This window comes from Taeniopygia guttata, chromosome 1 (assembly GCF_048771995.1).
Source record: "Taeniopygia guttata chromosome 1, bTaeGut7.mat, whole genome shotgun sequence".
In the NCBI taxonomy this organism is placed as follows: domain Eukaryota; kingdom Metazoa; phylum Chordata; class Aves; order Passeriformes; family Estrildidae; genus Taeniopygia; species Taeniopygia guttata.
Window position 1 is genome coordinate 54,603,960 of NC_133024.1, and position 18,686 is coordinate 54,622,645.

General features: G+C 34.7%; 1 protein-coding gene across 4 annotated transcripts in view; it reads left to right on the forward strand.

The window, feature by feature from the left end:
• The window catches only part of DIAPH3 (diaphanous related formin 3), a 198,346-nt gene that overhangs the window by 33,312 nt on the left and 146,348 nt on the right, over positions 1-18,686 (forward strand). For all 4 annotated transcript variants that reach the window (XM_030271637.4, XM_072928486.1, XM_030271643.4 and 1 more), the window contains 8 exons: positions 7,710-7,820; positions 8,261-8,379; positions 9,110-9,226; positions 10,429-10,547; positions 10,666-10,730; positions 11,329-11,433; positions 13,662-13,997; positions 14,986-15,100. In XM_030271637.4, the coding sequence (XP_030127497.4) occupies positions 7,710-7,820; positions 8,261-8,379; positions 9,110-9,226; positions 10,429-10,547; positions 10,666-10,730; positions 11,329-11,433; positions 13,662-13,997; positions 14,986-15,100 (1,087 nt within the window). The remainder of the gene's footprint in view (positions 1-7,709; positions 7,821-8,260; positions 8,380-9,109; positions 9,227-10,428; positions 10,548-10,665; positions 10,731-11,328; positions 11,434-13,661; positions 13,998-14,985; positions 15,101-18,686) is intronic.

The following is an 18,686-nucleotide window of genomic DNA, read 5'->3' on the forward strand; positions in this document are numbered from 1 at the left end:
GCTGAGTTACCTATACAGTAGCAATTTGAATTTTTCTAGGACTACTCTTCAGATATTAAAAACATTTGTTTCTACTAGTTATTCCTTGTATCAGTTGGACTATACATCCATCTTGTATTTTGTTATCCTCTAATAGAAGCATTGTTAAAAATGAGAATTTACTCTAAATGTTACTGTTGCAATACTTCTGCTAAAATACTTATGCTAAATATATTTATTTGGCTTTGCTGAGAGTGTTAGCCTGAAGTTCCTGCAAATAGGTAATGCTTTGCCATTTAGTTTGCTATATCTTGTGTAGATATGGAAACTCATTAAAAGTTCTTCTCTCTTTTTTTTTTTTTTGGTTAAACTTTAATTAAAGTATGTTCCTTCTGCTAAAAGGCTTTTTGATATTTACTTTTTCAGACTTCATAAATGGTTGCTAGATTTCTATTTTTTAAAGACCAGAAAAATCAAGCCTCCTCATGTGAATCAGCTGTAAACTTTTCTAACAATGACATTGACCTGATGGTTAATTTGACAGGGTTTTAATGAGACAGAAGTTTACAGTTGTCAGTTACTTGGCATACTTGCCTTGCTTGTCTGCTTGATGTATGTATGCTTGCTTTGTGGCGGTTCAATTTGACACTAACAACTGACCTTTTCAATTTTGAATTGACTTAACATTTCTGTTACTAGAAGACTGAATACATAAAAGGCCTCAGTAGGGTGTTTTTTGTATTTTTAGTAAAAGCTCTATCTTTTTTTTTGCATTTGTTGAATGCAAAAGATGTTCTATCTTTCATAAAATCTAAAATTATGGAAAGCATACTTAATTGATTTTGGTTCAAGAGAAGATTAGTAGTCTTATTCTGAACATATAACTACTGCCAGGAGTAATATCAAGTTTCTGGTTTTGTTAAGGTAAATGTAGTTTCACACCTTAAGCCTAAAAGGCGTACTGGGCAGTCTGGTACCTTGTGTATTTATGATGACAACTGTAAAGTCTAATGCTTTGCTTGTTCAAGTCATGGAGGCAGGAAATACAGCTCTTCTGACACAAGCCATTTTGATATGTAAGAAAGTTATGAAAACAACAACAACAACTTGTTTATTGCCTACTTCTCATTCTTCTAGGAGAATCAAATGAGTGCTTATACTCTCTAATCAACTTTCAGCTCTGCTTCTCAAGCAGGAGGTTTAACTAACAGGAGAGTGTTATTCTTCCATGCCGATTTAGTTGCAGATGCCATCTCCTTCTAATTTTCCAGTTAAGAGTGAGAAGAGGAAGAATGGTGAAACAAAGCTGCAATTTTTCCTTTCCTGGTTAAGTTCCTGAAAAAAGAATACTGCTCATCCCTGTGGAAACATGCAGGTTCATGTGTATCCTAGGAGGAGTGTTTTAGTGACAAAGTAAAAGATCCTAGGTATTCGTCAATATCCTCCTAGTGTTTTTAATTGTCAGGGAATGCCATTTAATCTTTATCATTTAATAATATGAGGATGTGAGATGGCTGTGACATTTTGGTTTGCTGAATAACTTGGTGATTCTTGATTGCTCTGTGCTAATGAGGTCCTTTCCATAACTGCTTGTGTAATAGGGTCAATCAGAACAAAGCTTACCTTACCTCAATGTCAAGACTGCACAAACTAATTTCTAATTATTGTGATCTTGTGTGATTTAAGTATTTTGTGCTGCTAGGTATCGAATTAGTTTCACTTGGAGTATGATTCAAATGTTTTCGATCTACTATCAGGTTCCTGCTTTTGCCTTTATCTTTAGTCCTTTAAAAAGTTTTTAAACATAGAAAAAACATTTTGTTATCTAATTTACTCAAATCTAGATGTGTAACCAATGTGCCTTGCTTAGACTTGTTTTTCTTTCCTCTTGTATAACTTTTTCTCATTCTGCTTTTTGTAGGCTTGTGTTTGAGACTTTCACTACTATTTGTATTCCTACACAAATAAATAGTTAGCTAATATTATCCACTGGGTCATTGTCTTCTTTGTTTCAGGAAGCCTAACGTATGTTCTAGTTCTGAACTGCAATTTAATTCCCACTTCATCAAATTTGACAAGAAATACTAGAATAGCAGTACATCTTACTGATTAATTTCTTGCTTTCTGTACTTGTATCATGGCTCTGTTTGAGTAACACATGCGTATGTACTGTGTCGATTTGGCAAATTAAAATAATCTTTTCTTTGGATACAATTACATCTGTAGATATCCTTTCATTGAAATTGCCTTGCTGTCTCGAAGATAAAACTATAGTTTGCTCTTGATCAGGATTTTCATACTAGTACTTTTTCTCTGATTGACTTTTCACTGGTAGTGTAAATCATCTGTGGTAAATTGTTCCTTGCTTAACAGTCCATTCACATAGTGTTTTGCAGGAAAACATACTGTGTTTTAAACTGCTGTCATAACAATGACAAAGATTCCAAATTGTGTATAATCAAACAACATGAAATTGAAATGTAAATGTAACCTTGTAGTACTGTACTTTGGTACTGACTCTATGGTAGTGAAGTCTACAATCACTGACATGCCTCACTGATGTTAACAGGAGAGCAGGTGTTGGTGGCACCTGTCAGTGCACTGAATTACTGGTTTTGAATGGCACAACTAATTGAATCCAGAAAATGCAATTGAATGAAAGATTTTGTACTCCAGAGAGATGAATTGGATATGGTATAACTTGTTTCAACTAAATAAGATCAGAATTAGGGGAAGAAAAAAATTTTGTCTTGGCTGCTGAACGGGAAGACAAATACTCATAAAGTGGACCATACAAAAAAAAGAAAACAAAAAGCTTTAAGAATAAAGCCCATACTCAGATAATAAAACACTATATTCTGTAAGATTTTTTTTGCAGTAAATTTAACTGGTTTGGTTGCTTGCATTTTAAATCACTTGTGATGTCCAAATTCTTCTGTTGTGACATTGTAACTTGTGCAGTTTGTGAGCCTAAAAAATACACCTGGTATTCAAAACCAAGGATTTATTTTTTAGTCTGAGTGATGTCTTAGTGGTCAAATAAAATTGCTTTTAGTAGTGCTAACAATTCTCCGCCCCATCCCATACCTATACATTTCTATGCTGCATTTCATTTACGGTCATATTATATCCACTAGTTACACAAATGTTGTAATGGTAAACTTTATGCCAGAGACCAAGGATAAGAAAAATGTGCAGCTAGTGGGGTGATAGTGATTCTGTTAGTAGACAAATCCTGTTGCAACTAAATAAGCCAAAACTGAGCTCCAGACAGGCAAGCCAAGTCTCAATGAAGCTTGAGAGGTCTGGAAGCATGTGATGTTAGCTTCATACAAAACCCATAGCCTGTTATTAGCAAAAATAAGTGGGCTACAAGGCCACATGTCCTGAACAAGACTGTAGAGGACTACAGACAAATATTCAATACAAGGAGCTTTTTCTCAGTCTACTTTTCAAAAGTGGACTGAGCACCTTAGCTGGTTTCAAAATTTTTGATATTGTAGTGTCAGCATTTGGAGAATTTTATTATTTGTATTTATCTTTTGGTTGTTGTAGTTTCCTTTGCTGGGGTTAGCACCCTTCTTTGTTACCCAGTGTAGAGTAATGCTTTGGCAGTAACAAACATATTAGAGTAACTCTCAGGAAAAAGTACTTGTGCAGAATCAGGCCTGAAGAGTAATACAGAAGTTTTGTTTGAATTTGAAGAAAATAATTGATAAGTTAACAAAGTCTTATTTTCCCCTAAGTTTCTAAAATACTGTAGACATACATACAGAAGCAAATTGCATAAAATAAGGGCAATAACACATTTCAGGGAGGAGAAGTATCATAAGAATTGTTCTGACAGTCACTACAAAGATGAAAAATCCACTGTGATAGTTAAAGGTTCAAATTGTTATCTGTTTAGCAGCTTCAGAAGAAGAGAAGAATAACCAAGGCTTGTTTTTTATTTATAACTTCAAAGAAGCCCCAAATTGGGAAGATCTTTCTCCAGGAAACATACTTTATTTAAGGCAAAACAGTCAATGTTGTGTTGTTGTTAGCTATATTCCTATTTAACTGAGTTCTTTTAAAGCTGAGTGCTACTAATGTAATGCCAATACCTTTTTGAAAGAACACACACCGTAAGTATGTTCCTCTTTGATACGTGAGGGTGTTTAATTTTACTCATCAGGTGATGATCTAATTGCCCTCACTGTAAGGAATATGGCGAAAGGAGAGGAACAGGCTTTCATTGCCTTGCCAAGTCTGTTAAATACTTTGCTAACAAAACATACAAACGCAGACTTACAGTGAGGCAGGGGGGAAAACATTAGGATATATTACTTCAACAGAATTTATTACGACATAATTTTTGAGCCAAAACCAAACTTTTAAACATCAAATTCAATATTATTTATTATTAGTAGAATTTTTGATTTGGCTACTTAGCATGCTGTTTCCTACATTTTTATGAATTGTTTTGATATTTTGCAAACTTGTTTAAATTTTTGAAGTCCAGACTTATGTTGGAGCATTCTTGCCTGCTCCTTGGGCCTTTCAAACACCTTTCATTGATTCATGAAATAGGATTTTGCTTTGCAAAGACATTTATTTATACTGTCTCTTTATTCATATTAGATTTTTTGTATTACTCATTAATTTGTTTCTCAACTATACAAAATATATTTCTACTGTAGAAAAAGTCAAACTTGACCATCTGTAGTTGTCCAGCTCTTCCTGGAAATGACCTTTTAAATGTAAATATAATTTCTACCATTGTCATTTTTATCAGTGTCAAGATAAATTTCAGTATAAACTTGGATGTAATAGCAAGTACAGTTATTTTGTCCTCAATTTTTTTAAGGCTTTGAATGTTTGAAGAGTGAATGCTCTTTTGCTACTTTTCATGTTGGCTTGTTTCTCTGAGTTCTTCTGCCACTTTTGAACTGTTTTGTCTCTGTTCTACTTTGTGATATCCTTTCACACACCAGTATGACAAGGTGAATGCAAAGTAAAGTTGCTGTTTGTGTTGCTTTTTTTCTTTGGACCATGTTCTGTTACTGACCCTAAGATTCTGTTGTTGTTCTCCATCTTTTGTTATCTCTGATGAATTGGATGTGTTAATCATAGATGCTTTTTACAAATTATCCTTCCAAGTTCTTTGTCTCTCTTAATATGTTTTCATGTTTGATTGGTTAGTTTTGATTCCTCTTACCCTCTACTGGTGGTGTATTATTTTGTTTAGGTGTTCTAACTTGATTATTGTTTCACACTGGAGCAAGTACAGAAGTCTGTCATAACACTTATGCAGTTGATTTAAATAATACTTTTGAGTCTTGTATGCAGTTTTGGGTACCACAATACAAGAAGGACATAACACAACATAAAACAGCAGTCCAGAATGTGTCCAATGCAGGGCAATGAGGATGGTGAAGGTCCTTGAGGGGAAGCTGTATGAGGAGTAGTTGAGGTTGTTTGGTCTGTTCAGCCTAGAGAAGAGGAGACTGAGGGGAGGTCTGATTGCAATCTGCAGCTTCCTCGTGAGGGGAAGAGGAGGGGTAGACACTGATCTCTTCTCTGGTGACCACTGACAGGACCCAAGGGAACGGCCTGAAGCTGTGTCAGGGAATATTTAAGTTAGATGTTAGGATTTGGTATCAATTTTTCACCCAAAGGGTGGTTGGGCACTGGAACAGCTCCCCATGAAAGTGGTCACAGCACTAAGCCTGTCTGAGTTCAAGAAGCATTTGGATAATGCTCTCAGGCACAAGGTGTGATTCTTGGGACTTCCCTGTGCAGGGCTGGGAGTTGGACTTGATCCTTTTGAATCCCTTCCCACTCAGGACATTCTGTGATTTTATATATTTAATTGAGTATGATTTTCCTTATTTATGTAAATAAAATACAAACAATAGGTTTCTATTATTATTCAAATGTAGATATTTGCATGTACTGAATTTCATAGAAGTTCTGAGGGAATAGAAGTTAATTTCAGTTCTTTCTTCAAGTAAGAAGAAGGAGCAAAGCTTGTTCTTTCCTTCCTTCTATTACTGTTTTCAAGTTATTGTTGATGCAAGGTATGTAGTATGACAGAGTATTCTAAGAATGAATGCCGTTGTGACAGCTTTTATCCAGGAGAGGTACTGGATGGGTCAGAACAGTGGTTCTAACCATTGCATCCTCCCTTGAGCATTCTTGTCCTTTCAGACATCTCCAGAAGCTGAAAAGATGGTCCCAACTCCTAGTGCAGAGTTGTGGGGCCCTTGAGGTTCTCTTTTCAAGTGACTCCAAATACCATCATTTATGGGTTTGGGTGGCAAATACCTCATGCTTAATTGGGGTAATTCCAACCCTTGGTCCCTAAAAACCTGTTGTAGCTCACAATCTGCTTGATTTTCTCAGCAGGTTCACATTAACAGATTTTTAACATTTTTTACATTTGTCTCTGTTCTCATAACTAAGCTGTTCTCTTCTATTCTAACTAGTAAGTTCATCTACATAGACTAATACTGCAGTCAAACAGGCCTAAATTATGCTAATTGCCACTCACTTCCATAACAGCTCAGCTGAATTAATATATAAAGCTACTCTCATGCTTACATACTTCGCAGTAGGATAAAGGTGAGATGATATTTGTGGTCTGTGCTATTATGTAATCTTAGCATGTTCCTTCTGGAAACCTAAAAGGTTCTATTGTTTCTCACAATCTGTATCAAAGTAGCTTGTACATCTTTGTACATAGTTGTTCTTGTGACCAAATGTAAATTCAGTACTTGGAATTATGCATACTTTGAAGATGACTGGGATAGCATCTTTCCAGTGTCACCTATGGCATAATGCATCATCATTTTTTAAAACTATACAGCAAAGGCTCTTTTAGGCTTTACAGCAAAGTATTTGAACCAGATTGCTTTAATTGTTGACATACTATGTAAGGTCCAAATAGAATTCTAATGGTCTGGTGCTTTTAAAAAGCCTGTAAAATGCTGGAATTACTTGACTAACATATTTTTTGTAAATTGAAGCAAAACATGCAAACAATAAAGAGGGCAAAAAAAGGAAATAATGGCTCTTTTAATCCGTATTAGAGATAAACAGTAAGTTACCATCATTCCAAAAGCTTGTGATTCTGGACAGTGAATTCCTGCTGCTCCTGGCTATGGGTTTTCAAGATGAGTCTCTTCTGATTTTTCAGAAGAGGATCTGCTCAGCAGTTGGCCTGATTCTTTCTTTTGAGATGGAGTGATTCCTATGAAGTAGTCTATAATGCTCAGTATGCTTAAAGAATCACTATTTCAAAAACAAGTGGAAAAAACGTCCATTCTGTTTGTCAGGATTAGTTTAATTTACTCAGCATTTAAAAAATAGATATGTTTCACTGTACGCACATTGTATTCTGTCACTAACTTCTTATATATATGTATAAATAAATGTATATTTGCAATGATTTTTATATGTCCATTATTATGCTTTATCTGCTAAAGTTCATTGGCTAAAGGAACTTGATATTTGTATAAAATGACAAAATTCAGTGGAGTGACAAAATATTTATTTTTTATGGAAATTTGTGAACTAGAGTTTGATATTTATAGCTCATGTGGCTGATCAGGAATTTAACTAGCTTACTTATAAGATGATAGTAGTTTCATAATTAGAAATTATGTAATGCCTAATTATTCGTTTGTTGTATCTTTTTAAATGTGATGCATATTAAAATCTAAGATAGTTTATTTTTTACTCTGTTACAGGTAGCTTGCATGCAGCTCATCAATGCTCTCGTTACATCTCCTGATGACTTGGATTTTAGGCTTCACATCAGAAATGAATTTATGCGCAGTGGATTGAAGGAGATATTGCCAGTAAGCATCTTGTCTTCTCTCTTTGCATTATTATCTAAATTTTTTAATTATATGAGCCTGAGAGTGGGAGTAGGAGAACAAGTTCAAATAAATTATTCTCAAAGGCATTTTATTAAATTTGGGAAAGAGCAGTCAGGTATGAGAATCAGCCTTAAAATAAAAATGAAAAGGTGAAATGTGCTCTCTGAGGTTTAGTCTGATTTTATTCTGATTCCGTAGCATTTTATGACTTTGCTTAAGAACATGTGACACACTGTTGTGCAAACATTTTAAGCTAGCCTGAAGTTACATTTAACTTTTGAATAATTAACTTAACTCATGTGTTCTTGTAAATTTAAACTTTTAATGAATATAGATTTATGGAATTTATTAAAAAGATACATTTATTTACATATGGAAATGCTAATTTTTCAAACCTTTGTACTGTTTCTTCTTTGCAGCAACTACAATGTATAAAGAATGAAGCACTAGATATTCAGCTGAAAGTGTTCAATGAGCATAAAGAAGAAGACATGATTGAATTCTCTCATCGTTTAGAAGATATTAGATCTGAACTAGAATATCCTTTTGAGAGCTGCTGTGATCTTTGTGTGTGTCAGAAATAGTGTGGCCAGCAGGAGCAGGACCCTGATCATTGCCCTGTACTGGACACCGGTGAGGCCGCACCTTGAATTCTGTGCTCAGTTTTGGGCCCCTCACCCACAAGAAGGACGTGGAGGAGCTGGAGCATGTCCATAGAAGGCTCTGGAGCACAAGTCCTATGAGGAGCAGCTGAGAGAGCTGGGGTTATTCTGGAGAAGGATGCTCAGGAGGGCCTTGTAGCTCTCAATGACTACCTGAAAGGAGGTTATAGTGAGGTGGGGGTCAGTCAGTTCTCCCAAGTAACAAGTGACTGAATGAGAGGAAAGGGTCTCAGGGTGTGCTGTATGAGGTTTAGTTTGGATAATAGGAAAAATTTCTCAGAGAAAGGGTTGTCAAGCACTGGAATAGGCTGCCTGGGGAAATGGTGGAGTCCCCATCCCTGGAGATACTTAAAAAGATTTCTAGATGGTGCATGTAGTGGCATGGCTGAATGGTGGACTTGGCAGTGCTTGGCTAATAGTTGGACTTGATCATCTTAGAGGTCTATTCCAACATAAATGATTCCATGATATCAGCAGGACAAATATGACCAAAATGAAGCATATAATGGATATTTTTCTGCTATAATTTCTGTTTAAAGAAGTTATCAGTAAACATTTGACTGAAATTTTTTGATTATTTGTTATTATTCTCCTTAACACTTTCACTGAAGTAAATGATGTTTACAACATGGTGTGGAATACAGTTAAGGACACTAGTGCTGAAGGATATTTTCTTTCTATTCTCCAACATCTTTTGCTGATAAGAAATGACTATTTTATACGGTATGTTTAATGCTGTGTTAAATGTTAAGTATGGCTTCTTTTTTTATTATTCAGTCATTTATAGAATATTTCTTCCATAAATTCAATGATAGGTTTTAGTCTTTCTGTGTGGGATTTAATTTGTGAACTTGTGTTTAAAAGAATCAACTTGGAAATAATAATGCCATCTATATGTTTTCGTATCTTCTGCTTAGTGTATAATTTTATTTTATAAACATAGAAAACTATTTTTGTTTAGAGTTTGGCCTTATTGATTGCAAGTATAAGTGATCAGGAGAGATGTCTTAATCAGTTATAAATCATGGTAGTAGCATTATAATTTTGTGGTATATGAGTCAAAAGACAAAACCAAGTATGCAAAGAAATGCACTTTATACAGAAATCTGAACAGATGTCTAATTTAGAGTAACTTTTGGGTTGGAATTGAGTATTTTCAGTATACATTATAGGTCAGTGTAGACATGTTTGTGTCTCCTGGAAAATTCAGCAGATAAATTACGGGGAAACCGTTAATAAAACTTCGGTGTTTCAAGCTGACAAATACTTTCCTTCCAAAATTCTTGTGTTGTCTTTGAGGAAACACTGGAGGAACGAGGTATGAACTGAACAGGGGCCATCTGTTTTCTGCACCACGTTCTGCATCACCTTGCGTTTCAGGCAAGGTCTAGCACAGATGTACGTTTAAAGGTTAAGGGTGCTTGCCTGCTATGGGTACATCTGTGCTAGACATCATCCACCTGAAAAGGTTTGAATTCACAGCTTGCATGTTCTGGGCAAGTGACCCAGCTGTCATACCCCCTGGCATTTTAGAACAAGGTGTTTTTCATTCCTTGTACTGAAACAGGGCTGCAATGCACTTGTACCTACAAAAGTCACAAAACTAGTGGAATCAAGCTGAAGGAAGAGCATTTTCTATACTGAGAGGAAGCAGGAGGTGGTCTTTCCTTCCCATATTTCTATAAGGAGGGAGATGTAGATTTTATAATGCAAGAATTATTTATCTTCAGGACCACTGTTTTTTTCAGGCTTTTTGTAAACTCTCTTTGTGTAATGAACTGCCAAACCTAATTTTCCTTTGAAACTTTTATCTTTCTATGGAAACAAATCAGCCCAAAGCATTTGACTTTACTTTGTTGATAGATAAGATGTTAAGTCTAGATTGATTAATAAATATCTGTAAAATAGCTCATCTCTGTCTTTAGTCCACAGTATTTCAAATTAATTGAAGAGTGTGTGTCACAGATAGTGTTACATCGAAGTGGAACAGACCCAGATTTCACGTATCGTAAGAGATTAGATATAAATTTCAGTCACTTACTAGGTAAGTACTATGTTTGGAAATGATTAGAGCGTCATACTTCCTTATATGAAACTGAATAGTTTATTAAGAATCTTTTATTCCCTGTGTATGTGTAAATGTGCTTGTTGATTTTTTCAAGATGTTTGTGTAGATAAAGCAAGATTAGAAGAATGTGAAGAGAAGGCTTCTGAACTTTCCAGAAAAGTAAGGCATTTTTACATCATGAGATCATAAGATGGACATGGGATTACTTAATAGATTAATGAATGACATAACTGAGCTATGGCTTAGTTCTTAACTTCAACTTACTATTAGTTCTGTGTCAAAGTGGGAATTTGGATGTTCCTTGTACGCAACGAAGCCAAGTGGTATAAAGTACTTAACCTTAATTGCGAATCTGTCTACTATTTAAGTTTTCATGTACACCTCTTCCAAAAAGCAACTGAATATTTTATTTCAACAGTTATCAGTTTCCCTAACAAAATAAACAGTGGGAGAATAAAACCAGACTCCTTCATATCTACAGACTGTATTACTGTACTTCATGGCTTTTAAGCTACTCTGTGTTATAGTAACTTAATATACATTAAGTCTTTATGCCATTTTGTAAAGTAAAGACCTGTAGTGGTGATTCAGATGATTCTCCCACTCAGCAGACACATGGAAGTTGGAACAGCAGACATGTGTCCTTGTTGTTGTCATCACATGAGTTTTAACAACCACAAAAGGAAAAATTGGAATTTAAAGAAACTATGCAGAACCGACTGGTACCAACAATTTTCTTTTTTTTCTCTTTTCTTAGTTTGAAAAAGATTTTGTAGTTCATCAGGAGACCCAGGCCCTGCTGCAAAAAAAAGAGGACAGAATCAATGAACTTGAAAGAGAATTACAAGCTTTTAAATCACAGGTAAAAGACAGTATAAATTAATGTGTGAAATAATGTTTTTGAAAGGGACTTCCTTTTGCATCTTCTTCAGATTCTGATAGTATGGTTGAGAGTTTTTTCAAAGAATCTTTGTTATCCATTATTATTGAATGTTAGTTTCCTTTATTTCTGTTGTATATAAATAATTGTAATGTGACATTAATTAGCTGTGAGTTCTCAGATGATCCTTTTATGCCTGAGCTCAGTTAATTAAACTAGTTTCTTAGATTTCATTTGGGTTTTGCTTTCAGAGTCATAGATTTCCTAAGTAATTAACCACATAGGGTAATAAGTCTTATACTTTTAGATTAGCATTCATCATTGTGATCTTTATCCCTGCACAGGAAATTACTTATTATGCAGTTTGCTATACTGAGGCCTTACCATGGATATCCAGCAGTGAAAGAAATAACCTGTGGCTGGATAAGAACATTTCCTGATAATTTTTCAATTTTCAAGCGTAAATAGATATTTGAAAATGTGATAGAGAGGAATAGCGCAGATTTTTTGAGTGTAATACTTGAGTTACTTGTAACTACTTCAAATCTTAAATCTTTGTAAGGAGACTGTGACACCAAGTGATTTTTCCTGTGTTTTATTTGCGGGAATAAGAAGAACAGTCTAAAAATGGCTAAAGAAGAAATCATCAGAAATAGATGCTTTATAGGGGTTTATTTTAATACTTCTGAGGATTTTAAAAAAATACTTATTTGCTTTAATTTTCTTAGTGAGGAAAATTAATTTAGCTCTGCTTTGGTCTATTTAGAAATGTCATTATAATTCATGTTTGTGGTCAAAATTGTTAATGTCAAAGTCAAACATGTAACAGAAGCAAGAAATTGTTGCATTCTAAAAAAACAAATATAGTAAGAGTGGCACATCATTCATTAAGAAAGTCCTTTTTTGTGTATATCTTGAAGTCATACTTAAATATTTTTTGTAAGTGAAATTGGTTTCCTCCCTTTTTTCACTGCATGAAATGTAACTTTTTTCAATATGCAGAAAGAGAGCATAACATATGATTCTGCTCACTAATTTTCATACCATGAATTATACCACTGTTGTTAATAGGATACATGAAAAGTTTTGTAAATGTCAGGTAATTGATTACTGCAACATAATTCTTTTAAACTTTGGCTTCCATATGGCATCAATTACTACTTAGCATGTTGACATCTACTTCTAATACTACTTTTTGCCCTGGTCTCATTCCTTTACTCAATTCTTGCAAATGGTATGTGTTGATGTATTTCTTTCATTTCTGGAGCCCAACTGTTCAGTGTCTATTTGTCAGTGTAAACAATGCTTATGCTCAGAAATTCAAAACATTATCATGCTGTTGTGCATGCCTTTGTATTTATTGATATTTAGCTATTTCCTTTCAGAAATTTTAAATATTTTGCATATTGTATTTCCTTTAATTTTCTAAAATAATCAGTTTCAGCTCATAGTTAGTTGAAGAGGTAATTAGTGCTATCACCAGTAGATAGATAGTTCTCCTTTATTCTTTTGTCGTTTTTGTCAGACACTTTCTCATTTACGTTTGCAGGCCTATGATAGAAGTTTTTCAAATAGTAGTAGTAGCTTTATTAGAGTTGCTGAAGTCCTAATCTTATTTTGATACATTATAGATGTCATTTCTATATGAAATAAGAAGCTAGTATGTAAGGAAGCTTAATTTTTTAGAAGGATATTTTTTCTTTATTGCTTCATGTTTTCAATTCTGTAGCATGAGAATGCTCCTACATTGGAAGATACCTGTTCTTCAATAGAATTATTTATCTCTTCAGATTTTACTGTTACGTACTTAGAATGTTTCTCTGCCATCTGTAGGATGAAAACAACAGGGACTAGGATGTTACTTTTTTTATTATTTGAACTAAACCATGGTAGTCTAGATAAGATATCAGGATATCTATCATACCCTTTGTAGCTCATGGTCAGTGAAATACAAAAAGCAGGAAACACCATTTCAGTTTGTCATTTTTGGTGTGCACCCCCCAGGTCTGAATGTCCACTTCAAATATTGACACTTCCGATCATGAAATCAAAAGCACATTGGGCTCGTTATCATCCTTATTTGACTGTTCTATACAAGAAAAATGGTGTTGACTTTCAACTGGCTTTCTGGATTTAATCTATAAACTATGATTTTTGCAGCATTTTGTTGGTAAAACTGTGAAACTGAATAAGAATATTTTCCTTATCAGTATGGCTCTGTGCCACCTGGTTTTCTGCCATCAACTCATGGAGATGCATCTGTTGTTCCACTGGAAGGAGCAGGACCACATCAATTTCCACCCCCTCCTCCTCCACCGCTGCCTTCTAACAGAGCAATCCCACCACCACCACCTCCCCCTCCTCCTCCACCACTTCTGAATAGCTTGGGAGCTCCTCTGGGTTTTGGTGGTGCTCCTCCACCACCGCCTCTACCAGGCCTGCCTGGAATACAGTGGTCCCCGCCTTCCTGTGCTTTGCCATTTGGAATGAAGCCTAAAAAAGAATTCAAACCTGAGGTTACCATGAAAAGACTCAACTGGTCTAAGGTAGTGTTGATTAATGACAAATACTTGATGCAAAATCTGACATTGAACTTGGGGAAAATAGATTGTCAGAAGTAAGACTAGATAAGCAATTTATACATTAGTTAAAATTATGTAAGATAAGAGTACTTTCTGTATTTAGCTTTTCATTCTTTTTTTGAAAACTGTGCTCCATTAAGCTATGAATCATCTGGACAAATATCTGTTGACTTTATGAGATGCCTCAAAAAGTCAGTTCTGGTCTAGAATAACATAACCTTGATAGCAGGATGCTTCTTATGCTTCCTGAGTCCTATTATGGCTCATTTTTCAGCAGACTTCTTATGTTGGATCAGTCACTGAACTATACTGATAGCTATACCGTTTCCAAACAAGTCTTGAATCTATCTAGCCTGGACTGGAAAGGAGGAGTGCATTTGTCTGTAGTACTTCAGTGTACTTACATCAATCTACTTATATAAATTTAACGGTTGATAAAATACAGACTGAATTTGGAGTTTGGTTGGTTTTGGTTTTAATCTTGTCAAAATTTTGACAAGATTAAGTATACCAGTCTACTGAGTTTGGAGACTATAATTATATTTAGACGAAAAATAAGTTAGTAAAGAGATTTTCACAATTAATAAAGTAATCCAAGCTGCATTCTGAAAAGTAAGGTACTTAATATCTAGTTAAAGCAACTGTGTTCAGAGATTATTTGATGTTTGCCCAACTATTAAATTTAGACCAAAGCTAATTTGCTCCTTTTAGATCTTGGATAACAGAGTGTATTTTCTGCATTGTTAGAATAATTTTTTCCAAACCCACTTATTTTAAGTGTTATTATTTTTAATGAGAAATATATTGACAACTGTAAAGATGAGTTGTGTACTAAAAGTTCACAAGTTTTACAGAGCTCTTAAATATTTAATGTGCTTTAGACTTTACAGAGCACAGTTACTGCATAGTATCAAAATAATTAATAACATTTTATTTTGTCTCTTGCTTGTAGATCAGGCCTCAGGAGATGACAGAATCCTGTTTTTGGGTTAAGGCAGAAGAAGACAAGTATGAGAATGCTGACATGCTTTGCAAATTGGAACTTACGTTTTGTTGTCAAAAAAGGGGTAAGTGGCTGATGGATTTAATTTTCAGCTTTTGGAGGTACTTTTAACATTCTTAAGACTTAAATAAATATGTGGAAAAACCCTCAGAATATGACATTGATGTTCTTGTTTTTAAGTGGGATGTATGAAGAAAAATGTCTGATAATCCTAGACTGCTTAAAGCGGTAATATTGAACTATTTTATGTAAGCATGACAAAAATTGTGTGACCTGTAGTAAAACCTCACAGAAAAAACCGCCAAAAAATTCTTCTGGATAGTACAGATTTTATTTGTCACATTTAAAAAATACTTATAAAATTTTATCATGGCATCTTCAACAATTACTGAAATCTAATCTGGATCCTAGGAGGTGATGTGTTTACCCTCAGAATTGATATAATAGTTGATGTGTGTTGGATCCATGATGGATGATAGTGTTTCAGTGATTTTTTTTTTTTTACTTCCTGATAAACTTGTAGGAGCATAGATCTCCTTTGATATTTGCTTAGCTTCTTTAGCTTTTAAGGCATTTTGAAGCAAAACAATATTTGAGAGTATTCCTGCCTTTAAAACTTTTCTCCTTTCTGTAGCAGTAAGTCACAGTAGTAGTAGTTTAGGTTATTTTGTCCCATATATAAAATGCCCATAAATAAAATTCTGTCCCATATATAAAATTTTTTTCTCCCTCTTTTTTTGGAATCAGAGATGTAGTACTATAGAGCAGCCAAAGGGTTGTGATTTCTTTGCAAATGGAACAAGTGCTATTATATTTTTACTTTGTTTTAAAAATTATATTTTTATATTTTTATTAATAGAATGACATGGCATTCTCAAATTTCTCGTTTTCTGGGGGTATGCTTTGGTGTGTTTTATCCAATACTTTTTTTTACCATAACCAAGAACTTTATTCCACTCTTGTCAAAGCATGATTTCTGTGCCTCAGAAGTGTTTCTACTGATTTAAGTATTATAGCTTGTTGCTCCTGATATCTGATAATATTAAGACTGTTGTACAACGATACAAAGGCAAGAAAACCTCACCATAGACATGTTTGCTTGAATCTATTAAAATAAATCTAGAAGCTAATTATGGTGCCTTTATAATGTTAGGAGAATTCCCAAGAATATTCACTGAATTAATAGGTTGTAAGTTTTAAAAGCCACTGGAGGAAATATTTTCCTATGTGTAATTAAACAGTAAAATTTGGGAGACAAGATGATGTTCAGGCCAAGCATTTTAATGCCTCAGAAGAGGATTGTGAGTCTCCACAGACAGCAAGAACATTAGAGTTAACAAGATTAACATCTCTCAATATTTAACTGAATGGACTGAATACATTGTTTTGACAAAACCCAATAGAAGAGAGTTACTGGATCTACATTTGAAAAGTCAGTGAAGTACACATTTATACCAAATGTACGTGTGTGTGTGTGTAGCAATATAAAGACTGTGATCTCTAGAGACAAATTTATTTCTTTTTTACAGGTGAGGCTTACTGCTTAATCATTTTAGTTTTAAATTTTGAAATCTCTCTCATCCCACATGGGTGATATAAGTGTGCCATCATCTTAATTTTTCAAAGGAAGTGGAGACAATAAAGATTTTATTTAGAACTGCAAGTAGATGTTTAAAGGGCAACATGGAACTAAATTTCATCTTTGTTCAAGTGAGTTGCTTAGAAAACTTTAAATGAAAGCTTAAGTGTGTTAGTAGGCAGGACCAGCTGTCAAGGTCCCTCGTTAACAGCATGAATTCCAGTACAGAGGACAGCAAAGAAACTGCTTTTGTATTCATGACCATGGTGAGAGGGGATACTTCTTTGTAGCTTATACTTAATTTAGTGATTATAACAAAATTTACCAAAGAAATTAGAGACATACAGTTTTCTTCATAGTCTTGAGGACATTTAACACCAGGCTCTTTAAAGCAGAATCAGCAAGCTATTCACTACACTCAAATTGGGAACAGTCCTTAACTCTTTCTAAAGCTTTGTGTCTTAAACCAGAAAGAAGAGAAATTGAATATGATTCTGTAGCCAAATTATGGCATGCAGAGAATGAGCTACTTTCCACTCTGCTGAAGGGTCTGCTTATGCACTCTTTTCATTAAAATCTTTGCATAAGAAGAGGTATCTAGTAGAGGAAGTGGAGACCGGAATGTTCAATGATGGTTTAAGTGAATTTTATTATCATTAAGTAAAATCATATTGAGGTACTCAAATATTCAATTGGTGCATTTTGCCAGCTAATATGCCAAAAGTGTATCAGCATTGATCTAGAAAAGGAAGTCTTTTGTCTATGTAAATAATCCACTGAGGAATTTTCGCAAGAAAAAAGAATACAGAACAGTATAGAATAGATTTGAAGATTCAGCAGATGTTTGTACTGGAGTTATAAAATATGTTGATTCTGAAGGCTCATTGAAGCAATTGAAAAACTGAAGATGTTATGGAGTTATGAAAGAAATACTGTTGCAAGAATAAAGAAGTAAAAGAGGGCCTAGCTTCAGACTGTAGGAAATAATTGTTGAGTATATCCAGGGATATTTCAGAGACATGAACCATGGAAGAAGTCCCTGAAGGTCATCTGAAAGTCCAACAGCTTTTTGTAAAGGGACTAGTCAAGTTCATCTTGCTCAGGACTTTCTCCAGCTGAGTTTGAGGTATTTCTCAAGATGGAGATGTGGAGATGGACAGCCTGTTCCCATGTTTGTCATTGTGGTGATTTTTTTTTTTTTTGGATAATATCTTTTGGGATATCTTTTGTTGAAACTTGTGCCTATTTCCTCTTGCTTGTCGTGCACCTCCAGGAATTCTGGTTCCCTGTTATTTCTAGCCTTCTGTCAGGTCATGTTTTTTTTGCCATCAGTAGGTTTTACCGTATTCTTCATTATCCTTCTCAAGATTGACCGCTTTTTCAACTTTTCTGTCTGCAACTTTATGTTTCAGCCCTCTAATCATATTGATGACTTTCTGTTGTACTCATTCCAAAGTACCTATACTTTTTTTGAGGTGGAGAAACCCATACAAAATACTCTATATAGTTCTCCTTGAAAGTGGGAAAATATCTTCCCGAGAAGGGGAGTAGAGGGAAATAACCACTTCTTTGACTTGCAGCTGGCAGCAGTCTTGGTACTTCACTGGAGGAAATGTTTTCACTGTGCTGCTTGCTGATGGTGATTATGGAATGTCCACACAAACTATGGATGATATAGGGTATTTTCTTTTGTGTGTTAGAAAGCTGGTTCTGTCACTTTTCAAAAGTTGAACTATTTTGTGAAAGCAACGTGTTTTATAACAATAAAACCTCGAGATGAACACTGAGGAGTTATCAAAACATCAGTTGTTGATGGTAGTCTGGTAGCAACTTACTGAAGATGAAATGTGATTCTTTTTTTCATTGATTTAGAATTTAGTCAAGGGGATAATGGCACACCAACTCCTTTGTCGTAAGAGCTGGAGTGGGAGGGCTCTGAGTGTGTTAGTGCGTGAGTGCGTGCTTTAGGTCATTGTTCCTGTCCATGTTGTAGTGATATCCCTTACTGATACAGTGAACCTATCACCTGTGAAAAGCCCCTGGATTGTCATCGTGGTTACCCTTGTTGTGG